Genomic DNA, 14316 nt, shown 5'->3' with positions numbered 1-14316 from the left:
TGTATGGGGCTTCAATGGCGGCCTATGGAGAAGCTGCAAAATGGAGACTGCAAAGGCGGGAAAAGGGACAAAGGACTATAAACACGCACATATCATTAACCATTTCCTCCCCGACCTGTTCCTAGTGCCTAGGTGGGTGCAAAGACTGAGAATGGAAACAATATACATTTGAGGGGGGGACAGATATTGGGGCTGACGCAGGGGCAAAAACATAGCACTGAACATCATATCAGTTAACCCCTTGCCTCCCCCGCTACAGGGCTCCACGGTAGGGAGCAGATTCCCATGGATAGAGCAGGCAGAACTGGACAGAGCCTGGAGCATGGTTATAGAGATGGACTATAAGCCACAGAGTTGTTGAAGGGCAAGATTTACCAACAAATCAAGTACAATAGATGATGGAGAAGTGAAGGACAGGCAGGCTGTGGTCAAGGCAGATAACAGGCAGGAGAACAATATAACAAGTAGGGGTAAGGGAAACAACACATTGGATGGCAGGCCATGGCAACTAGGAAGTGGTCTGCTTTAAAGGTAGCCAGGGGAAGGACACAAGGCTGATTTGCAACAGGTGTGATCAGTGAGTAGCTGAGCTCAAAAGTATTCTGCGGCAGCAGAGCTTTCCAGCAGCTGGTGTAGATCAATGCAGAGCTACTGCCCTGAGCAGCAGAGGTCGTGGGTAGAGATGGGCAAAATGTTTTTGGTGGATTTGGATCCGCCACGAATAGCCCGGTTCCTTTGGTCAGCGGATTTCCCCGGAACAATCTCAAAAAGGGCGATTCACCTTTTCCGGATTTTTTAATCATTATTGACAACCCATTCCGCGGATCCCACAATCTGTTGGCGGAATTTATAATACAATCCGCGGATCCCACAATCTGTTGGCGGATTTTATATTACAATCCGCGGAATCCGAATCCGTTGGCGGATTTTATATTACAATCCGCGGATCCCACAATCCGTTGGCGGATTTTATAATACAATCCGCGGATCCCACAATCCGTTGGCGGATTTTATAATATAGTCCGCGGATCCCACAATCCGTTGGCGGATTTTATAATACAATCCGCGGATCCCACAATCTGTTGGCGGATTTTATAATACAATCCGCGGATCCCACAATCCGTTGGCGGATTTTATAATACAATCCGCGGATCCCACAATCCGTTGGCGGACTTTATAATACAATCTGCGGATCCCACAATCCGTTGGCGGATTTTATAATACAATCCGCGAATCCCGCAATCCGTTGGCGGATTCTTAAAAATCCTCCCACAGATTGCTGAATCCACGAATTGGATTCTTAAAATTTGTCCACGGATTGTATCCAATGGTGATTTTTGATTTATCCGCACATATTGAAACTGGAACAATCCGTCGATGGATTTTACACCGTGGAGCAGATTTTAAATGGAAAGTTCAGGAAATTCTGCAAAACGGATTTTGCCAGTTTTGCCCATCTCTGGTGGTGAGTTCTGATCCGGTAGTGCCTGACACTGTGTGTGCGTCAGAGAGGGTCTGTGTGTGCGTTGGGGAGGGTCTGTCTGTGTATGTTGGACAGGCATGGTTGTTGGTGGGTGCATGTTACATGTTGTTGGTGTCTGTTGCAGATTCGCTCGGTATTACATGCGTGAAGATGGCTCTGAGTTTCGGACTCTGGTTAAAGCCTTTGGAATCCGAGTGGATGTTCTTGTTTATGGCAATGTAAGTATAACAAGTGGGAGCATCAAGGTGAAGCTCTGGAGTCAGAATATATGGGGTGTAGTGGGATTGTATATGAAGGTGGGGGACAAGACACTAGCCCCAAATCCTTGTCACCTCGGAGCCATAGAGATTCCTTACAAGGTACTGTAGGAAGAAATTCTATTTGATGTAATACAGTAAGTGTATTAAAACACTCCTGCTGATTTAAGAGAAGTAAAATTCAAAATTTCTCATTGGGTGTATGTTTCTGACATAAATGTAACTCGCGTGAGGCGGATATAACTGATTATAGACATGCCAAAAAAATGAATTCTTGAATGGACCTCTTACTAGACCTCTCTGCGACCTTTCATACTGTCCACCCCCCTCTCCTCCATACTCTGCATTCCATTGGCCTTCATGACAATGTCCTCTCTTGAACCTCTTCTTATCTATCTGACCCCTCCTTTGTAGAAAGTAAAAATTAGAATATTATCAGGGAGATACAATGTAAAACAAAAGTTATAGTATAATAACAAAAAGAACATGTGTATGAAAAATAAAACAAGGACATCAAAATGCAGCTTAAATAAAAGAAGAAGTTACAGAGAGCAAATGTAATAAAATAAAAACATGGAAAATCAAAAAAAGAAACCCTGAAAACCCGAATCCCTACTTATAAAGTAACATAGCTGTGCACAGCCCTACAAACAGATCAGACAGGAAGTGAAGTCTAATAAGAAGAGAAAGCAGGTACATGAATATTTCAAGTGATGCATTAAATGAACACTATCACTAGCCAGAGCGCGGACTGAACTTTTCATCACTGGTAATCTGTGTGACTCACGTGTTGAGTCACCCAGCCTCATCCTCCTTTTTCCCATCCAGTTTACGCAGCAACTTTAAGTCTCTTTAATTTAGTTTCCCAATTATACATATCCTTGTTATATTGGTTTTAAATTTGTGCATATTTTGTCATTGCATTATTATTGTATTGTATTTAATATATTTTTAACATGTTTCGTCCGCCTCTCCTACCCCTTCCCCCTCCCATTGTTCCTACCTCCTTTTCCTTTTTTCCATCCCCTCTCCCACCTCCACCTCCACTCTCTCTGTCTTCCCCACCCTTATCACCATCCCTATACGGACGCATTATGGCTGAATCAAACACCAGCCAATTTTTGGATTGTCTTAAAAATAGGTTTAACAAACCAGAGCTGTTTAGTAAGATATTCTCAGATATACCAATAGAAGAGGTGGCAGCACCATGTTTAACCTCCCTAATGAATGAATTACATAAACTTTTAGAAAAAGACACTAAGTCATGGCTAGAAATGGCCACACTAGAGGAGTATATAAGGGTGGGTCGCATACCAAGGGGGCTTAGAGTCCTTAAACCCTCTACATATAATACAGACAGCCCTGAGTTTGTCAAGGAATGGGAAAGGATCCAAGACCACTGCTCATTGGAGCTAATGCGGTTGTTAATCCTAGAGAGGAAAAAAGAAATGATCGAAATAGATGGTAAAATAACAAAAGCTTAGAATGAAATCTTGGAGATCCCCTGCCTTGACAAACTACCACAATTGACCAAAGAGATGAATGTCAAACTAAGGAGATCAGAAAATCAGATTTTGATCAACAAAAAAAAAAATTCCTTAGAGATAAGAGGGATTATGCAGTTAATATTCAGCGGTGTTGGGATACAGTACAAGAAATAACTGCAGATGGGGACCCTGTCATACGTGACACCAACTCATCCAATGTTACAGCCTCTAATCAAACTAAAGGATCCTTACAAACCCAACATACTAACCCTAAAACTAATGTCACCATACCAAGAACACCAAGGGACCCTAATTTTTATGCGAGACCCACCCATGAGAAACACACTAGACGGCCTTCCAAATACCAGAGGAATGAGACTATAGATCACTCTGGACGGGTGAATTACACACATAGACCACAGCAACCTAACCCTCATTATACCAAACAAAACAGGAGATATAGCAATAAATCACATACTCCGCAAAATAGGAGAGATACTAGTGCCCCTAAAAAACATGCTAACTTTAGGGATAAACACGCACACATATCTCACGCTATCCCGTTGCAAAACAAATATGAAGTATTGAAGGATTCAAATGAGGGAATGGAGAATGAGGATTTTTTAAACAGGTTGGAGAAAATGAGAAAATCAATATCCACTTGGGACTCCAACCATCCGCCTCTATTGGGAGCCCCCCAAAAAATCACAAGGAAAAGACAGGATTCAGGAGAGGACATAGGGGAATCAGAACAAGGGGTAGAGAAACAACAATCCCCTCTCAAACTTACCCAGATGACTCAACACTGAGATCTAAGGGTATCTTTAACTTATCTAATTCCCGTATAGATCATACATTAATGAATGTTTTAGGTAAAGGTCTTTCGTTTGCCCCTACACGTAGAGTTAACAACTTCGATCTCTATATAGATCTGCAAAAATTTAATCGGAAGTTAACACTGAGTAGACACTTTATCTCAGATCAAAGGGGTCACCAAACTACCCCTGATACCATTAACCCTATTGTAAATACATTGTCCACAAGTGAACAGACGCAACTAGTGGACTTGATGTCACTAATGGATGAGGGCACTACCAATACCACAGATAATATATCCATACAACATTCATTATTTAAACCTAATTCTGTTTTTCACCCTTATCACTCTAGGGGACACCATATTGATATATTCAATAAACTGGTCGAAAGGGAATTTCAAACTTTGGGACAAGGGAAAGAATTTCTCACAAATAAGAACTCAAACCTAACTGCTCAGGAAAGACATGCGCTAAAAAAGCTACAACTAAATCCAAATATAATCATACGTGAAGCAGATAAGGGTGGAGGTATAATACTTCAAGACAGAGTAGATTATTGCAAGGAAGCTGTCAGACTATTGTCTGATCCACTGTCCTATTGCAAATTACCCAAAGACCCCACAGCTGCATTCAAACTAGAACTAAATGTACATTTGGGATCCGCCCTAACATCTGGCGTACTTAACAAAAATTAGTTTGAATTTTTATGCTGCATGGCTCCCACCATCCCCATTATGTACCATTTGCCTAAGATTCACAAATCACTCACTAATCCACCTGGGCGACCCATTATTTCGGGCATTAATTCTCTTACTGTTAATCTTTCTTCTTATGTTGATTCTTTTCTTCAACCCTTAGTACCATTATTACCATCACATTTACTTGACACTACCTCTCTCCTCACTCTTCTTACAGATTTCACATGGAAATCTTCTTATCATTTAGCCACTCTTGATGTTCAATCACTTTACACCTCTATCCCACACGAAGGGGGTTTGGATGCTATTGATCACTTTTTGGCACTACACGGCACTTTACCTTTTCTCCAACGTAGGTTTATTCACAGCTCACCAGCTCAATTGAATTTATATTGAAACACAATTATTTTCTTTTTGAACACGAGTTTTATTTACAATTGTGTGGCACTGCTATGGGGACACGCTTTGCACCATCTTTCGCAAATTTGTACATGGGATGGTGGGAATCATCCAATATATGGGGCATTGATGTATCTGCGCCACAGTTGATTATGTGGCGCAGATACATCGATGATGTGATTGTTATCTGGGACGGGGATGACACCTCGTTTGATAGCTTCGTTGCAAGGTTAAATGATAATTTGTTCAATCTCATTTTTACCAGTGAAATAAGTCAAAGTAAGATTATCTTCTTGGACTTAGAAATGTATATAATTAACAACAAGTTGCATACCAAAACACATTTTAAGAACACTAATGTAAACTCCTTTCTACACCCAGAAAGTGGACATGAAAGGAGATGCATCAACAACATCCCATTCAGCCAGTTTTTACGCATTAGGCGTAACTGTGCTGACATAGAAACGTTCAAGGCACAATCTCAAATAATTTTTGAACGTTTCTTTCAGAAGGGCTATGATGTGACTCTCATAGATAGAGCCTACAAAAGAGCACTAAACATCAGTAGAAAGAAACTGATTCAACCAAAGAACAGTAAAGTTAATGGAAAACAAAAGTATGTTGACACTGGAAATACATCAATCCAACTATTGGAGGATCCAGTAACTAATGGTTCTCTTATCACATTGCCCAATTTAGAATCAAGCGAAACAGACCTCAAAAATAATGAAAGAAAAAATGAGAAACAAATACCGTTTTTTGTAACAAAATTTAATAGTTCTCATAGAAAGATCAAATACATTTTGAACAAATACTGGTATATTTTGCAGATGGATCCAATCTTGGCAAAAACCTTACCAAAAAGACCAACGATTGTATTCACGAGATCCAATAATTTAAAAACTATCTTGGCCCCAAGTCTCCTTAAAGGCAGTGATTCCACCAAAAAGAAAGACCTTAGGGAGATGTTGGGCATTAAAGGTAATCACAGATGCAATAGGTGTAAAATCTGTCTAAGAATGCTTACACAAGATTACTTTGAATCTAAAGTGACAGATATTAGATATGAGATCAATAACTACATCGATTGCTTAACAACATATGTTATCTATATCCTGCAATGTAGATGCGGATTACAGTATGTGGGCCGTACTAAACGTCAGCTCAAAATTAGAGTGATGGAACACCTCAGAAATATCACTAATATTCCCAAATTACTGGCATCTAACAAACCACTAACACACTTATTGTCGCATTTCAAGGATGTCCATCAATGTAGTACCATAGGGGTTAAGTATATGGGCAGCGAACATGTGACAACTAATGTACGGGCTGGGAACATAGATCTTCAGATTGCAAAAAGGGAGCAATACTGGATATTTACCCTCCAATCTAAGTACCCGGGGGGTTTGAATGACTATGTAGAATTAACCCCCTTTCTGAGGTGAACACATGTATACTGTACTTTGATACAATTATTGGTCTAATATAAGGTTCTGTTTCCCTTAGACATTTTAGTTGATTTTTTATCTGATTTTTTATCTGATATTTTATCTGGTTTTTTTATCTACCTTTTTTATTTTCCCTATTTTTCCATTTACCATAGTGGTTTTTTACCCCCCTAAGCAACCTTTCCCCTCCCCCTCCCCTCCCTTTTCCTACTATCCCTTCCCCTCCGTCTCCCCTCCCTTATCCCTTCTTTTTCCCTCCCCCCCCCTGTTTTCCAATTTTGTTTTCCATGTTTTAATGTTATTTATATGTTATCAATGTTATTAATGTTGTTATTTAGAATGCATATGCACTTAGCCATTTATGCTGTTTTTATGATTATTCCATTGCACTTGATTATATGGGACATATGTTTTTGGCTCCCCTTTAAGGTCTATTTACATCTTTATACACGCATATATATATTGATCAATCTATTAAGTATGATTCATCATGTAGAATATACACCAGTAGGGAGGGCTTTTCAATCTAGCCCGCCCCTACCAGCATACGAGCCTGATTGGCCATGCAGCCATTGAGTACTAACCAATGACGCACAGCATTAGACCTATAAATGACCCCTAAACAGGTGCCCCAGATATTGCCTGAAGAAGTTTATTTTGGTAAACGAAACGCGTCGCGACTATTGTGGCTGGTGGTTTCAATATTCACCACCAGTACACTTTCAAGTGTATAGTTTTTGCCCGTTCCCGATCGTTCTTAGTTATCACAAACGGACAGGCATCCTAAGGACACCTATAGAGGGCTCCGTTTCCTGCGCATGCACGCTACACTCCTCACCACGGTATTACACATGGAGGATAGGAGACACAACGGAGACAGCCCCAGCGCGCGGGACTGATCTCCCAGGACTGAGACTGCCCATCTATTCCCTATGCGATGCCCTACTCCTGTGATAAACGTCAGAATCGGGGATCATTAAAGAAATTTTATATGTAAGTTTTTACTATTTTATTTTTTGGTAATACAATTTACATCTCTCATCTTGGTGCGCCTTGTGTTTTTTCTCTAACACTATCATTAACACTGTGATTACCGGACAATATTATTTGAGTTTAGTGCATCTAGGCCAGGGGTTGCTCAAACTACCTGAGCAACCCCCCCTGCCTGGCAGCCGCAGTGTTCACGCCCCCTCTTCAGGGACCCGGTGTCAAATGATGCCACAGGTCATGTGACGTCACGTGATCCCGCTGCGTCATTTGACGCGCGTTGCCATGGTGATGTGTCACTGAAAAGCTGGCAGAGACCAGGAAAGGGAGTTACAGAGGCTTCACGCCTCCACTTGGCATTTAGTTGAAATACCTTGTGGAAGAGCGCGGGACCTCTGTAGCCACCATGCCCCCCTAGAAATTCCTGCACCCCAGTTTGTGCACCCCTGATCTAGGCCATGGAGTCTTATTTATAGTCCATGTAATCTCATTGCTGAGATATGTACATTATATAAGGTAGTATGTGTAGCACATCCCCCCACCCCCCCGGGAGATTATGGCTATGCGACGGCTAGGTGTGGTGCTGGTTACCTTCGTGGTACAGGAGAGATGAGTTTCCCGCGATGGTGTGGGGGTACAGGCAGACTTTCTTTTGTTGGTGACAGCGCCTCCAGACCGAGGGGGCTGCAGCAAGGGTGAGGGGTGACCCCACTATGACAATCCTTACTCAGTTACCCCTCTCCATACAGACTGCAGCGGAGCCAGAAGTAGACTGTAAATGGGGATGATCTTTTTTACAGCAGCCACTGCTGGTGTTGTTGCAGCGCATGCTCCAATTGATAGGGTAGATCCCGGGCTTCTGGCTGGTTCTGGTCGGGGGGTAATGGTGAGGCCTCGTTGGATTAGTTCATGCGTTCAACCCATGAGGGGCTGATCACATGTCTCACTCCCGGCAGGAGGAGACATCTCAACACATCCTACCCCATGCAGGGCCAGACTGGAACCCCACTCCAAACACTAAATGAAGGTCTCACCCCTAAGGGGCTGCACTTCAATCTATAATTTAGGCACTTCCTTCCTGCAGCTCAAAGAGGGAGGGTCCAGTATCTATACCACAACTGGTTATCACAGATCCCTGTGTCAACTCCACTCCTGTCACTCAGGAATTCAGCATGGGGAGGGGGAAAACCTCTACATCTGTCTACATCTTATTAGAATTTGCATGACAGGGGAAGGTCGAGAGATAGCTGGACCAGCCACAGCTATACTCTCCCCTAGGTGAAACATCCAACGACCTCACTTGGATCCAATGTGATTACCATCCATCCACCTTGTTTCTGCAATCAAATACAGGTTACAGCAGATATACAAATAATCTCATACTGTACACAGATTAACACTCTTAGCATCCACTGATGACAGCGATGATAATTAGATAACATTCTCCCAACAGGAAGATACAAGAAAAGCCTCATTTAGAGTATAATGTTTTGAATCTGGCTTCTTGAACACCCTCTCATCGAATAACTTGGTCCAGATATAGTATACCTTAGGAGGACCAGGGCACTCTAACCTCTGCTCTGTCTTTGAAAATAGAGATGCCCACAAGTCATTCTTCCATTACCGAGCGAATCTTGTCATCTTTAATAAACCTGTCATCACTCGTTTTGGTCTTAATATTCTCAGTGACTGCTAACCTCAACCACTCATGTCTGTGTTGATATATTTAGTCCATTATGGGTTCAGGTACATATGGGAAGGTATACCGGTTGGATTGACGGTACCTATTACAGATAGCTCAGTCAGCTATACTTACACTACCGACACACTTTATTAAAGTGTGGCCGGTACCGCAAGCCGGGATATTTCCCGGCTTGCTTGTGGCTGCCCCTCGGCGTGCCGCGCGTCATAGACGCGCGGTCACGCGTCTTCGGGAGCCTGCGCCCCCTGCACGCGCGTCCAGGGCTCCCCGAGGGAGCCCTGGTGTCCCGCGATCTGCGGGACGGCGGCAGGGGGTTCCGGGGGACCCGGCGGACCCGGTAGCGGTAGGGAGAGCGCCCCGATCGGAGGGCGCTCTTCCGCTGCTTCGGCGCGCGCCCGTCACACTCGGGCGCGCGCCAGGCTACTGCTGCGGCCAAGAACGGGCAAATGCTCGAATAAACTTGGCCGCAGCAGTAATTGTTGAATTTTATGGCCATGTCCCTGACCAGGTAATACACAGAACTGAGGCTCATTTAACTCAACCTACTGGTAAAATATGGAGGGACTCTTGGGGGTTCTTACTCCCAAATTTATTTCACCATCCGATTGCGGAGGGCTTCTGGGATCTCTTCCTGGGATAGATGACCTTTGTAGGAGGTCTTATACGAAAAAGTCTTATCTGTTAGCTGGGCTGCTGTAGGGGAAGCTTCTCTGCTCTCCTGGATCCGCACCCTTGTGTGCACAGAAAATGTCAGGCTCCAGGTTAGAATCTTGTCCTCTTTGTCTTGTGGTCAGCTTGTCGCTCAAGACATCTGCCCTTCCTTGGTTCAGCCCAGTTGTGGACTAAGGAATCTCTGCTCTGTCTCCAAAGTTCAGCTCAGGTGTAAGCAAAGGAGTCTCCCTTCCTGTCTCAAAAGACAGGCTTTTCTAAGCAATCAGGCAGGTGGTGTTAGTTAATTGCCTACCAGCAGTTAACCACCACACTGCTGGATTAGAGGCACATTTGTGAACAGGGATAAATGCCCTGTTACATACCTCCCATGTTTGTGGGAAGCTCGGGCTTACCACGGCCAAAGCCCATCCTTCCACTCTCATTCGAGATCTTTCTGTGACTTGAATGAGAGTGGATGGAGGAAGAGAACCCTCTGTCCCGCTGGGATTGGAGCCCTTTCTCCAGTTTATTTTTGTCTCCTCCCGAAGGTGCTTGAGATCAGCACTCCTCAGTCGCTCGAGGAGGACTTTTTCCAAGTAAAGTCTTTTTACCGAGTGCGCGGTCATGAGATTTCCGATGCGTCGGACACTCCTCTTTTTGTAGACAAACTGTATGGCAACAGTTGTAGAGCAGAAAACACACTAGATGGCGCTCAATATCTAATCAGCTAAACATAGTGCAAGTGAATACTAATAAAATATAAACAAACACAATGTGAAAGAAAATGAAAATGAAATCATATGCAAACAAAGGTGCAAAAAAACACTCAAACCCTTGGACGGACTGTTTCAAGGTCCACACGAACAGAGACAATGGAAGAACCAGGGGAGCGTTGATACCTTAAAAAGAAATAAAATACATAGTGCAACACTGTAGCAATATGTCAAATGGAGCTCCCAAAAGAGCACCTCTAACATTAGAATAGTTAACAGACTAGAGTGCCACAGATGGAGGCTGAATGGAGGAGGTGTAATCTCAAGGAAGAGAGACACACACGGAGCTCAGGTAAAATCACACAATTTATCCAAACACAATAAAAAGTGGAGGTTTACAAGATCCCAATGGGATAACAGCATAGGACGTTGGTGATCGCAATATCACATAACAGCAACTCTACTGCATCAAACCTCCACGGTGCATCACAGCCTGGAGCCAACACGTCACTTCCGGTCTTGGTAGCCGATACGTCACTTCCGGTGTCGCCACCGGTTGGAAAATGACTTCACGAGATTCCAGGCAATCTCTCCCTCTCAATTGTAGGGTCAAGAGCGTGACCCTACGAGTTTTCCGCTCCTGAAGCGGTCTTTCTGCACCTCCCCCACACAACGGAGTCACCAGTTCAGCTTCTTTGGGACTGAGTTGCACCTCCACCTCTCTTTCCAGAGAACGTCCTATCTTTTCAGCTTCCTCAGCTAAGGATTCTTCTGGCTTTGATTCTGCACACCTACCTCTGTTTGTTGCCTGTTGGGCAGCTGTAGGTTTGGCTAGTGCTTTCTTAGGTGGCTCAAACTTCGTAATCTTGTTTTGAAGGTGCGTGGAGTCCCCAACTCTCACTGTACCCTTGTCCTCACGGGCATTAGTTACTGTGGGATACCGGTGCTTGGGCAGAGCCAATACCTTTTTCCGTATTGGAGGAATCTGTAAGTTACTGGTCTGCAGAGTCTCAACCTGTTTGAGTGCGTCTTGCAAGTCTCTTCTCAGGGAATTTATCTGCGCACTTTGCTTTCTCTGAATCTGTATAAGTGTCTCCTTCATATTCTGGAGCTCTGTAATTTTTGTCGTTAAGGTTGCCACTGCATCTGTTTTCACCTTGGTGTACTGACTCAAGGGAATGGAACAGTCTCTCTGTCTCTCCAGCTCTTGCTCCAGTTTCTGAGCCTTCTCACGCTCCCTATCATACAGAGTCACCTGGTATCAAAGCTCCGCCTCCAATGATGCTCTGACGACATGCAGCGTGGCCTTTAGCTCCTCATACTGCTCTGTGGGGACGTACTGGGTATTCAGACGTTCCAGCAGCGCTTGTACCTCTTTAGCAGCCTGCAGCTTTTCTTCCTGCAGCGTTTTCTGCTTCTCCTCAGCATACTGGAGGTGTGTACGCAGACCTTGCAGTTGGTTCTGCAGTCGGTGCTCTGCTTCAAACTTTTCCTTTTTTAATCTTAAATTTTCTCTTTTTTCAGTCTTTGTACTATTCAGGGCCTCCTTGCAGTCCACCTTCCATTTTTGCACATCTGCTTGGAGGCAGACTGTCTCCTGGCGTGAGACTTCCATCTCCAGGTTTAGGTTCTGAAGCTCCTTCTGAGAGACTTTGAGATCTAAGTTAAGATGTAGGATAGTTTTCCTTGAAATGTCCAGCTCCTCAGTGAGACTGTGAAGTTCCTTTCTGGAGACTTCCAGTTCTGTGCGGCAGCTGTTGATCTCATGATGTGAGGCATCCAGTGCTCTGCGGAGTGTATGAACCTCCTTCTGAGATACGTCCACCTCTGTCCGGACACTGTTGACCTCCTGTTGTGAGGCATTCAGCTCTATGCGAAGAGTGTGAACCTCTTTCTGGAAGACTGTCATCTGCTTCAGTGCCTCCTCATACTTCGCTTCAGCTTAGCCATCATTTTATCAGATTGGCTTTACTTTTCATCCATGGCGGAAATAGTAGCATTTGCAGTATCTAGCTCAGTCTTGAGATCGTCCAATTCTGTCCTGGCTGCAGAGTATATTGCGAGCACATGTTCCTGTAGCGTCACGTTATTTTTCAGTAGCTCCGCGTAACCATCTTTCTTTTGTTTCAATTGTTAACGGAGTATATCACAGTCACGCGTGGCATTTTTCAGGGCATCTCAGGGCTGGTCAAGGGATCGACACTCACTGGTTCTGGCTCCACTTCCCTGGGATGGTTGGTTGAGGATTCCTCACTGTTGGCACTGGACAGACACTTCTTTGGGGTACACGACTTCTGCCTTGGGCCCTCTGGATATTCGGTTAACCGCGGGACGAATTCTCCATTTTCTCTAGGCTGCAGGGCAACTCGGCCCCCCTTTTCCTCCACAGGATCTGCGGACGTGTCTGTTCCTTCCACGGTAAGTGAAGAACCGCTTTTCTTTTTCCGCCTTTTTGATTTGGATGACACTGTCCCTTCAGGGATACTGGGGTCTCCATCTTCATTTGAAATTTTAGCAGCGTCACTGGATCCACCCGGCTTTTCTTGCAACTGTAATAGCTGACGGAAATATTCGGTGATCCACTGTTCCCGCTCTTTCTCCTGCTGATCATATTCGTCATCAAAGGGAGCGGTCTTCTCGGTTCGTGCCGAGTTCAGGCACCCCCACCATTCTTGGGGTGTTTTGTGGGTGTGACTCGGTTCGGGTTCCCCGTAAGAGATGTCTTCCTCTTTATTGGACTGGAAGGGCCACTCTTCCGTGGGGTAGGGTTCATTACAGGAACGCTGCATCTTGTCCTCCATTTTTAGGCTATCAGGTGTAATTTTCTTCCTGACCTCAGTAGGCGCTATTGCAGCTGTTGCCACTGTATTTGCTAGAACCCCCAATTGTGGTAGTCCTACAGGTGTGCATATTTTGCATGTAGAGGTCGTAGCTCTCACAGGCATCTCTGTAGAATTTTTCTTTCTTGGATAAGTTTTACAATATCAGCAGTACTGTGCATGCATTTTCTCTCATCAGGTATACAAGATGTGCAGTTGCTAGGTAAAAACGTCTATTTGCTTTACACCATTTACTTGCTAGGTATAATCTCTCATTAGGTATGCTGAATGTGTAGTTGCTAGGAAAAAAACTTCTGTTTGCTTTACACCATTTACTTGCTAGGTCATTCTCTCCGCTTCAGCAACAGAATTTGGTTTTCTGCTTGAGTTCAGTAGTTTTCAGTCTCATCTTTGGGTATTATGGCATTCGCACTTCACACTTTGGGTGTCTGTTTTGCTCCCAAGATACATATGCAGACTTTTTTACTTGCAGAAAAAAAAAACATTCTTTGCAGTGGAATATTTCTTTCACTCCTGGCAGGGTGACTCAACACTCAGCAATTGGCTTTGGAATACCTTTTACACAGTTCAGCAATTACTTTTTCCCCGGTAGGGCAATTTTACACTCGGCATTTGTTTGCTAAAAATTCCCCTGCTTCAGCACAGTCTTGTATCAATTTTCACACTTTTCTGCATATACTCCATTCACAGCTAGTAGTCCTATGCGGTGTGGCAACCTTTATTTGCAAAATCAGTACCGCTCGTGGGTCACCATCTGTATTCACTGCTTCAGCGAAACTTTTGAATACAACAAACACCTATCCCTTTTTAAGGGCTGACTCACTTCTTGA

The 14316-nt window shown here is 44.0% G+C and overlaps 1 protein-coding gene across 1 annotated transcript in view; it reads left to right on the top strand.

Annotated features, from left to right (window-relative positions):
- P2RX3 (purinergic receptor P2X 3) overlaps nucleotides 1-14316 on the top strand; it is a gene marked incomplete at its 5' end in the record, with an annotated part of 120340 nt that overhangs the window by 65826 nt on the left and 40198 nt on the right. The window contains one exon of the mRNA XM_075583218.1: nucleotides 1608-1701. Within this exon, the coding sequence (XP_075439333.1) occupies nucleotides 1608-1701 (94 nt within the window). The remainder of the gene's footprint in view (nucleotides 1-1607; nucleotides 1702-14316) is intronic.

This window comes from Ascaphus truei, unplaced genomic scaffold, assembly GCF_040206685.1.
Source record: "Ascaphus truei isolate aAscTru1 unplaced genomic scaffold, aAscTru1.hap1 HAP1_SCAFFOLD_302, whole genome shotgun sequence".
Lineage (NCBI taxonomy): Eukaryota > Metazoa > Chordata > Amphibia > Anura > Ascaphidae > Ascaphus > Ascaphus truei.
This window is presented reverse-complemented; position numbering and strand designations above follow the sequence as displayed.